Source organism: Helianthus annuus, chromosome 17 (genome assembly GCF_002127325.2).
Source record: "Helianthus annuus cultivar XRQ/B chromosome 17, HanXRQr2.0-SUNRISE, whole genome shotgun sequence".
Taxonomy (NCBI): domain Eukaryota; kingdom Viridiplantae; phylum Streptophyta; class Magnoliopsida; order Asterales; family Asteraceae; genus Helianthus; species Helianthus annuus.
In genome coordinates this window covers 69,899,511-69,910,788 of record NC_035449.2, presented here as the reverse complement: position 1 = coordinate 69,910,788, position 11,278 = coordinate 69,899,511, and the positions used below count along the sequence as shown (strand labels likewise).

Genomic DNA, 11,278 nt, shown 5'->3' with positions numbered 1-11,278 from the left:
AACAAAAATGGAATTGAGATTGGATTTTTTAAATTCCAAATCTAATTCTTTTAAATTCTAATTTCCTATACAAATTCCAATTACAGTTCCAAATCATTCCTGAACCAACTGTGACCAGAGGTAAACATAAACATATGTCATTAGTTAATACTGAAATTATGTTACATTATAGTGAAACAGATAGACATAAAGAACTGGGGACCCAAGTTAATAAATAAACATTACATATACCCAGAAAGACCGAAAGTTTTTTCTCTTTATTGGGGTAGGGAGGGGGCAAAACCATTAAAGGCCGATTATGTTGGTTTATTTATATATCAAATATGTTTGTATGGAGGGCGGCTCAAGGAAAGATTCCAACAGCGACACAATTGAGAAGAAGAGGTATACAAGTACCATCAGCAATGTGCAAACTCTGTGATAGATCGGAAGAAACACCGGATCACTTATTGGTCTCATGTGAATATGCAAGCTTGGTGTGGGAGCAGATCCGAAGATGGGTGAAAATGGCAGATGAAGCGAAACCGGAAACAATTAAGGATGTTCTGAACAGTGTAGAAGAATATAAGGGACCAAAGATAAAAAGGAAAGCGATTCATGCAGTTTTTACGTTAACACTATGGTGCATATGGAAGAACCGGAACAATAACATCTTCAAACAGAAAAGCGATGAAATTCACAAGTTAATCGGAGACATAAAAGAGGAGTCATTTCAATGGATGAAACAAAGAACAAAGGTGCAAATAACATCGTGGGATGAATGGAAATTTTTTACATGGTGCAAGTAGTTTTCCTTTATCTATAATATAATGTAATCGAATGGAAATCTGTGTTTGGTTCTTATAGCTCCTGGCTATAGAACTTTTGTTTTGTTGATTAATGAAGTTCCGTTTTCTATCCAAAAAAAAAAAAATTTATATATCAAATGGTATGACTTATCTTGGAAGTTGTTTGGGTGGCTCTTTGAAATTAGCATCATTCTTTTGAATCTTTCTTACTAAAAAAAGTGTGTTGCTTTCCTTGCTTGCAAAGTTAAAGATGGCAATTTCTTTATTTGTCTTGTATATTTATTTTTTTAGCTTCTTGTTACTTGACAAGAAAGTGTGAATATGTGGGACTCATCTGATAAAAGAATAATACCAATAGGGTGGTGGTCCATTGGTAAAGCTTTTAAACACATTGGAAGGGAGAGGTCTTGGGTTCAAGTCTCACAGACGACAAGAATAAAAGAAATTTGCCGTTAAAAAAATTGTAATAAAGAATAATACCAATGATCTCTTGACCTAGTGGTCAAGGAAGAGGTGAGAAACTTTGTTTCTTTTGGAGATCATGAGTTCAAATTCAGGCAAGGAAGATTTTATTACTAAATTAGTGATACTAACTACTAACCCGATTAGCGGCATCCTAACAGTATGATGAAACACAGGTTAACACTGAGGTTAATCTGTGGGGTTATTTCTTCTGTGGGTTCAATCTCCTTTCTTACTCGCTGAAATTACCTAGATCCTGCAAAACAGCAACACCGTTAGTCTCGTTAAGAGGGGAATATGGGGGTTTCCCTCTTAACCAGGCTCCGGCGTGAGAATAAGTATTGTTCTGAGGGAGAATAAACAGTGTGTGTTTAGTGTGTGAGAATGGAGAGCCAAAGATCCTGAACCTGAATGATGAAGGGTCCTATTTATAGCCGGAGGGTGAAGGAGGGAGGAGCAGCTGTGCCAGCTGTGGATGTGCGCCAGCTGTCCGACCAAGGGGAATATCCTCTTGGTCTGCTCTGCCATGGCCGGTATAGTGGTACACGTGGCGCGCTTACGTTTGTCCATGCTGGAAACCTTGTACTGGCGTTGTCAGCTCTGCCCCGTGATTTGCCGCAGGCCTATGTGGCGTTCTGCGACTGATGACACGTGTTGTCCTTTTTGTCGGATAGAGCATCTTTGGTGCCACCTGCAGATCTTCCAGAAGTTTCTAGAAGCTTCTGGATTGCTTTGCTGATATAGGCGTCATGTATGCTCAAAAAGTTGTGTGGTTCCTGCCATTTAGGCAGGGAATTGGGACAATGCCTCTTCAGATAGGATATTAAAAAAAATGTAATAAAGAATAATAATATGGACAATTGCAATTGCTAGCGCCTTTACTATTTTTGTCACTTGTGCTGGCGGTAATGTTGATGGGTAGGTGGACTAATTATTATTATTATTATTATTATTATTATTATTATTATTATTATTATTATTATTATTATTATTATTATTATTATTATTATTATTATTATTATTATTATTATTATTATTATTATTATTATTATTATTATTTTATTATTATTATTATTATTATTATTATTATTATTATTATTATTATTATTATTATTATTATTATTATTATTATTATTATACATATCAAAACAAAAAGTTGATGAATAGTAACCAATTTTTTTTAAGTTATTGATTGTTAATAATATTTTATTGATTATACATTTTGATATTTTAGTAATTTTATAGTCATATCTATGTTTATTTATATTTACTATTTTGCTTCGAGTTATGACGATACATTATCGTGGACATGATTTATTATTCAATTTGAACTTTTAGTAATTCTAAATTCGTATCTATGTTTATTTATCTTTTTACCATTCCAAATTATTTGCTTGCGTGTTGTGACGGTACGTTACCACGTGTACTGGATAGATATCTATTCATTACAGTACCGGTACGATATATGCATTCGGTATAGAAATTAACATCGACCGGAAATGATAAAAACGAACATCATACTGACACCAAGGTTGTTTGAACGACATCGATCGGTAAGAATTGTCATGATACTGGTACCAATATTCATTTATCGTCGCATACATAGTTATATAAATGGAAATTTTTCTTAACCCGATACCATAAAAATGAATCTAAGTACCGGTTTTGATGTTCATTACGCTACGGTAGCGATAAAAAGTTAGTTTATCGAAAGAGAAATCAATCAATAAATATCGATACCAAAATCGTTGTTGTTCGTTTGTTTTCAACTAGGTTCACTGCGATAGCAACACGATATTCATTATCAAACAAAAAAACCATAACACTGAATACATACCAATATTGATGTTATTCAGTTCAATTTAGTGCGGTACGACAGCGATACGGTTTCAGGTATCAAAAACAATAAAAATAAATGTCAGTATCGATACAAATGTTGTTCAGTCTGTTTCGGCTCGATTTGGTATGATAGCATCACAATATTCGTTTTCAATAAAATCTATATCGTAATGTTGGAAAAAAAAATTAAACATAGAACAAAAATGAACCAAACCATTATCAACTGAACAACAATAGTATCGGTATCGATATTCGTTTTTGTTGTTTCCGATTGATGTAAAGTTTTCTCTTTCGATTATAATAGTGAGTGTCGGTACTAGAACGAACCGAATTGATCCTAAACGAATTCCTGCCGCGAAACGCGAGGAAATATCACTAGTTACCATGAATACAATATAGATTCACTTTATTTCTCATTGGTCAAACTTTTCGTTTTGAACATATATGTATCCACAAATATCTTTAGTATAATGACAGTTAATATTAAGAAATAAGCATATACCCAAAAAAATAATTATAATCTTGATTTCCACCATGGTTCTCACCACCTCTAAACTCTATGTGGACTCAAATACTAGTCTCATCTACAGTATCATCACCAACAACCTTTCATTTCCTTGCTTGTTTCTGGTATGTTTACTAGTAGTGACAGAGCTAGTCCGTTAATTTAGGGGTATTCTAATTTTTTTTACCATGCAATCATACAGTAATAAAAAACGATAATAAATATAGTAAAACAAATACTTAATAGATTTGTCCTTTTTTCATAGATTGAAATCGTTCCATCACATCGTCGTCTTTTTACTTTATCAAAAGTTTCTTTTTTCGACAGCACGAATAATAACATTGTTCAAATATTCCAGGCCCATTCGATTGCGTAAATCCGTCTTGACAAACTTCGATCAATTTAGAAAAACATCTTTCAACGGTTGCGATTGCAACCGGTAAAACCAAAGCTAGTTTCACTACCCGATAAACTAAAGGACAAGAACTATATGTTCCGGTTTCCACCATAAGACGAACAACATCACTTATTTAATTATAATATTGTTTTGGGTCTTGGGCTAACTTTATCACATATATTTAGGGCCTCATTTCAATTCTACTATTGTTAATTTAGACTTATTTTTATCATTCGTGCTTAATTATTCTACAAGTTTTCGGGTTGTAAAATGTTTGAGCTTATAAAAAATGAGATTTTAGTAATATCAAGTATCCTATTTTTTGGTTAGGGATATCCTCTTATTTTTAGGGGTATCTTTTGTATAAAACCGGAAAAAAAACACTACAAATACGGGGTTGAGCTGTAGCCCGTGCTACGGCTCCTAACACTATGGTTTCATGTATGACACGGAGGCTACCTAGTGGCGATTGGCAACAACGCTTGCATTTGCCTCCATTGTTACCGCGTAGTATTTATACTAATGGGTTGTTGAATGTATGCTCGTAAAAAATTCAGTGGTCCAACTTGTATAGCAAAACTAGGGCTGGCCTATCGTGTATACCCGTACACAATAAGACACGACACGATAAGACACGATACACGAAATCCCATACACGAACACGACATGATAACTTATTGTGTCCTTTTTTTCAAACACGAACACGACACGATATACACGAAAATTACATATTAATACCTGTTAACACGACTGTTCGACTGTTATACACGAAAATTACCTGTTAATACCTGTTAACACGAATAAAAACACGAACACGACATGCTATCAGCTGTCTGAGAGTTACAGAGGGAGTTTAGGGTTTTATTTTTGTTAGGATCTGAGTTTGGTTTTGATTGTGTTTTACGTTTGAAATGAGATGAAGATGAATGAGTTGTGCAGCAGAATTAAGATGGTAGCAAACTTTTCACAATCAAACAGGAGAATTGCTTTTAACATACAAGTTTAACATTGAACCGAATGATTGAATTTATTTTCAACAACGATTACAATTTTGAAAGTATGCAACAAACTCCCCCTCAGCCTGAGCTCCCAGTATTTGTTCGTGCAGGAAGAAGATGGTGAAAGAGCTAATAGAACAGTACAGAGCACTGTTCTATTTATAGGCACGAACAAACCACTGAAGCATCTAAGCTGACGTCACCATGAAAATGACATCTAACCTCCTAACAAACTCTAACCTTTGATCTATAAAACCTCTGCTATACTAACTACTGTTATTACATTTCATTACATAAAGACATCTAAACTACTGCTGCATCCTTCCACTAATGTGAGCCCAGCAGTACTTGTTATGATCAGCAGAGCTTGACTCAAGGCAGTAGATTGAACAGCAGAGCTTTAGTCTATCATCAGACTTTTACTTGATCAGCAGTTTGTAGGTCAGTAGTTTGTACGATCAGTAGATAGGAGGTCAGCAGATGTTGAAACCACTTTCAAGGGGAGAGACTTGTAAACATACATCTGCTTATTTTGGATCCACTGACCTGATCCAGTTTTGGCTTTAATTATTTGTTCCTCTGATAGGGTTCAATCCCAACAATCTCCCCCTGGAACAGATAATGCCAAAACTCTTCATTATTGGAAGATCTTTATTGCCTCATCAGCAGTTCCCTTATTTGCCCTTTGAGTTGAAGTTCAAAGGCTAAGGCATCTGTGTCATCATCATCATCCCTGCTAAGTGGAAGATCAAGGATATCCTGCAAATCTTCAAGACTCAGGCCAAGAGCTTGTTCGCTTGATATTTTCTTCACTTCTCCACTAGACTTGATCAGTGTCAGTACGTGGGTCTGTTTGTCAGTTTTCCACTTTAGTACCTTTGAGTCTGGTGGGTTTCTTGCGAGATTTTTATTAGATGAGGTGTTTGGTGATGCAGGCCTATTCATGACTGTCTGAGCAGTATTTGCAGATTGATCCAAACCAAGAGTCTCTACAATCATTTTCTTTATGCCTTCTTTTACAAGGTCATCACCTTCCATTAGCTCTTGGATTGTTTCAGCACCCAACTGTTTTTGTGGCCTTCTTTTAAAGATGGCTGCACCAGCTGGAGCAGTGGATCTCCTGATTTACAGCTTTGATGGTCTTTTTGAAACCTCTGCTTCAGGATAGTCAGGCTTTTGTGGAGCAGTAGGATCTGTCTTTCTTAATTTCTCCAGACTTTTGTAGGTAGCCCTGACTTTATCTTCTTTCCATCTCATCACTTGATTCAAAGACCCATAATCAGCAGCAGCTAATTCCTCTTTCATTCTCCTCAGCTCAACCTTTTTATCAGGTACATTCTTTTTGAACTTTGCCCAATCTGGAGGAGTGTGCTTGACCTTATTCTTGATCATTTCTTGAATCCTGGCTGCTTCACTTTCAAGCTCGGGGATGGTCCACTCTTTGTACATGTGTTTTTCTTCTTTGTACTTCTTGGTTGCCATAATGCTTTCAATGTAGTCATTTCTTAGAGTTTCATCTGCTCTCTCTGAGATTTGTTGACAAACATATTTGCAAACTGCTCTAAGGATCTGACTTGTGTGAGCAAGAATTGGTAATTCTGCTGAATTTCTCTATCAGATTTTCCTTGTGCATTTCTTTTTGAGATATCCTCTGCTTGTTTAGCTTTGACTTTCAAATATTCTTCAATATTGTTTGGCCTTGGATATCCTTCAACTGATGGCAAACTCCTTTTAGCAGGGTCGTCCTCATAATAAAATGACTTGATTTCTTCTCTGACTGTTATAAGTTCAAGAGGGAATTGAACACCTGCAGGAGGTAAGGGCTTTTGAATCTGAGCTATTGAGTGAGAAACAGGCTTGGGTATTGTAACAAGTAATAGAGATTTTTACGATGTTGGTGGTGGTGATGGAGAGTCATCATCTGGTATGAAAATCCTTCTCCTTTTTATTGTAGGAGAGGCAGATGATGTTTTGGGTGGAACAGTGGTGGTGGTTTGAGTGGCAGTGATTTGTGATTGACTAACAGCTGTTGAAACTACTGGTGTTTCAAACACTGTTGTCATTACAACAGATGTTGTAACATCTGCTGTCTTCTGCTTTTTGGCAGGAAGTAATGGTGGAGATGTTGTTTTTGGTGGTGATGGTGGTGGTGGTGGTAAGGTAGTGGTTGAGGTATGTGTTGAAGTGGTGTGTGTTGAAGTGATAGCAGATGTTGAAACAGCTGAAGTACCAGCAGATGTTGATACAGTAGGAGTTACAACAACTGTTTGGGTGGAGGTTTGATGTTGGGGGCTTTTGGACGGTGGTTTTGAAGTGTGCTTTGTGAGTCTGGATGGTGTGGACTTGGGTTCCCTCACTTTTCTAGTGGGATTTCTTTTTGGCACAGGATTTTGAACATCCTTTAGCCCAGAGCAACCCTGCGCATTCAGCTCCATGTAAGCTCTTTTCTCCTTATTCCACCTTGACATATCCTTTATCACTCTATCCCTTTTTACACTTGCTACTCCTTCATCAAGTGCATTTTGGGTAACATCAACCTTCTTGCTACCATCTGGCAAGGGAATTTTTTTGGTCATAACATCCTTTTCTGGCTCAACATACAGACCATCATCTATTCCCTTCTTCCTCCACTCCTGAATTTTGTCCCCCTTTTTGGCATTATATGGGGGGAGTTGATCAATAAAGAGAACAGTTGGAGGAGCAGTGCCAGTGGTTTTCAATAGATGGGCCTTTATAGCCTTGATGTCAGCTTGTGTGTTCTTGAACCTAGACTCCATTGTGTTTCTCAGCTCTTGGACATGTTTTGCATGTTGCTGATCAGCCATTTGTTGTTGTTGTTGGAGAAAAGGTTGGAAGAAGTTCCAAATCTCATTTGCAGCAGATACTTGTGGTGGAGCAGATGCTTGAGGTGGAACAACAGGGGATTGCACCTTTTATACTGTTAACAACCGTTGCATCATTTCTTTGATTTCTGCAACCAAAGTATCCAGTTTTTCAACACGTTCCGTCAATTCTAGGTACTTTAAACCATCACCCAACTTAATGGGATCATCTGATTTCCCACTAACAGTGGTTGTATCAGTGGTTGATGCAGGGAGTGTACTCCAAGTATTAACCACTGATGCCCCTTTTTCTTGGTACTGGGGTCTTCTTCTTTCAACACTTGATAATCTTTTGATGGAACCAGTGGTCAGAACAAACTCACTAGTAGATATCAGAGGTATTATAGAAGGAATTGCCTCCAAGGAAGTCTTATTGATGTAACCACTGTCCAAGTGTAAACCAGTGGATTCAACACTTGTAGTGGCTGCTTCACTTGGAATACCACCAAGAGTTACTTGTAACTCAAGGGGTGTAACCTCCTCAGGTTGTGTTGGTGGGTTCGCAAAGATTGATTCATCAGGCCCAGTCTATTGTTGAGGCATATTCTCATGGACAGGTGATTGAGAAGGACTGGTTTGTGCCTGGTTCAAATCAATTGCATCCAACAGAATCTTTGTATTTGGTGGAATTGTGGATGTGAGGTTGGGTGTAGAAAGAAAATTTGCCCCGGGCATTGGGCTGTGGATGATGGAAACAAGTGATTCCAGAGCATCATAAAGTGGTGTCCCTTGTTGTACAACTTGTTTGAGAAGAAACAGGGGGAGTTTCAGCTATGGTTTGAGATTTTTCTACCAACTGCTGTGAGGAAGTAGCAGCAGTGGTTTGTTGTGACTTTTGTGTTGTCACAGGCAGTTGCTCTGATATCTCATCCTCCAGAGTTGCCTTTTTGATAGGTTTGGGAGGTTTTTGGATTTTCTTTTGTATTGGTTTTTTGTGGATTGAAGGTGTGGGTTTCAAAGCAGTTGTTTTGCTACTTTGATCACTTTGAGCAGTGGGCTCAGCAGCAGATACCTGAGGAGCAGTGGTAGCTTCTAAATTCTGCTCAGGCACCTCCGCTTGTGTTTTGCAAGGTGTTGACATTCTAGTAAAACTTTCAGCAGTTAAGCTGTGCATTTGAAAATAGTCACATTGGTTTATTGCAGAAATATCATCCTTACTGAATTTCTTTTCAAAATAATAGCTTAGAAATCTTGGAAATAGTAAGAATGATTTTGTTTCAACATTTTTAACTAGATCATTAAAGATTACCTGGGAATAATTAAAATTTTCTTCTTGAAGAATAGCATATCCCAGATTTTGAATCTTTAATGGTATTTCATTAAAAGCAGTGGTTTTGTTTGAAACACACATAAGGAGGGTATGGAATAAAAACCTTGTTGAAGGAGGGAAGAAACCTTTTTGTAAGGTATCCCTCTTCATCATTGTGTCTGCATACCCTCTTTCAATAAAGTCAATTTTTAACTTGTTTTTAGGGAAAGAATTTTTACCTTGTTGATCATCGAGCTGAATGACTTCCGAGATGGATTGTGGTGTTATTATGACAGCTTTACCCTTTAGAGAAGAGGTAATGGCAGTGACAGCCTCACCTTGTTTGTCAAGGGTTGCATTTTTCCAAAACTCTCTTTGGGTCGTCAAGTAGATTGGTGCATCTGCTATCAATAAAGTTTTTGTAGGATCGTTTGGCGACCTGAATGAGTCGATCAGAGGTGTTTTCGTCAATTACAGGTGCGGAATAACAAGTAATCAACGTAGGAATAGCATACAATTCACTTTAAACTCTTTTTCTATTGATTTGACGCCAAATACAACCAGTTCTCGATCCAGCAGCACTTCGGTACGAGAATCAAGATCTGTTACAACTGAGATCGCCCCAAGGGTATATATAGGCCTTTGGGACCGCTTATTGGACAGGCCCAATAAGCGGCCCAGAGACACATGAGCGGTCCACACAAGTTACCACTCGAGCGACCCTGACATGTTCATACGAGCGACCCACATATCCTAATTGACCTATGAGCGATCCAACATGTCTAATACTATACAATCACTCAATTTCTCACATTTCTAGCCCAGATCTAACACTTTAACACAATGACTCGATACAAGACGGAATCAGCAGATGTAGTGCACCAACAGACTCCCCCTCAGATGTTGATGGAGTCGACTATCGAGTCACACCAATGCTGTGTCTTCACATCTTCAGTCTTGATCAGTCTTTGGGCTTCTCTCTTTCTATCTACAGACTCCCCCTCTCGATTTGCTGGCATTCCTTTGATCTTCAGCAACATCTTCAGGATCGTTGTCTGGCTTTCCTGCATAATCTCTACCTCAAAGTAAATTTCATTTGCAACTATATTTCAAACATATAACCTTGCACCAATTCACACTCTCTATCAAAACAAACACAGATTGTGATGAACCACTTGACAGGTTAGATTATGAAAACATTTAATTTCACACACACACTCCCCCTCAAGAATTGCTCATCATGTTTAGCACTCGGAATTTTGAAAATCAGCTATTCAACATCAGTTGTCGAAAATCTTTTTGAATTTTCAAAAATTTATGCTAAAACACACCAAAAATCTTTTTGTATTTTGAAATAAAGAAACTAAAATGCAGAAATAAACTATTTACAAACAATATTTTTTGTGAGCTTGTGCAAGAGGATCATATCAGTTATGAGGCAAATCACCAACACCATTAAGCTTTAAACATTCTCAGTTCTAAACAATTTACCTAGATTGTCAGTATGTTTGTCCACTTAAATTTCCACACAAAGTTCAATCGATTCGAGATACGAAATTAATGTTTTAGAGACTTAAACTTAATTGTGTATCACTCCACTTGAATATACTCCCGTATCCAGATCCCAAATATTCAGTCTTACAGGTGAGTATACCACAGATGATATCTGTAAAGGGGTTAAATTCGAAACCGTGAGAGCTCAGGTCAGAACTTCCGTTCAGCAGAGAGATGACGGCTCGACTTTTGGTGGGTCCCCTTTAGAGGATCTTTTTGCATTTCAACAGCAGCGACTATCAATTTTATTGTTTCATCAGCATGTTGAGGGCGGCGCTTTTTCAAGCATTTGCAGAAAGTATTATCCGGGGACTAGGTCAGTACTTCCATACAGCAGAAGTCCCGGGATAATACCCCAGATATCACTGAGTATAAAGACCTAGTATCTCAGAATACGGGACCTTTCAAACAAGATTTCGGGGGTTACCCATATATCCAAGAATAGTTACCCACGAATTAAGCAAGTTTGATTTAGGTTTATATCTCGTTTCAATTTACTAAATGTGCGAAAATCTACTGACACATCCGCAGTAAAATTGTTTAACACTTTTTAACTTTTCATTTCTTTAGTGTGCCGTGATAGTCCACTGATGTACTATCATTT

General features: G+C 37.4%; 1 protein-coding gene across 1 annotated transcript; it reads left to right on the top strand.

The window, feature by feature from the left end:
• Positions 1 to 323: 323 nt before the first annotated feature.
• On the top strand, positions 324 to 788 carry LOC110924391. Its single transcript, XM_022168403.1, has one exon. It carries the CDS (start codon positions 324 to 326, stop codon positions 786 to 788), a length of 465 nt encoding a protein of 154 aa, XP_022024095.1.
• Positions 789 to 11,278: the final 10,490 nt, after the last annotated feature.

What these genes read in the sequence shown, in the direction of transcription:
- LOC110924391 (XM_022168403.1), top strand. Translation starts at nt 324, where the DNA reads ATGTTTGTATGGAGGGCGGCTCAAGGAAAGATTCCAACAGCGACACAA.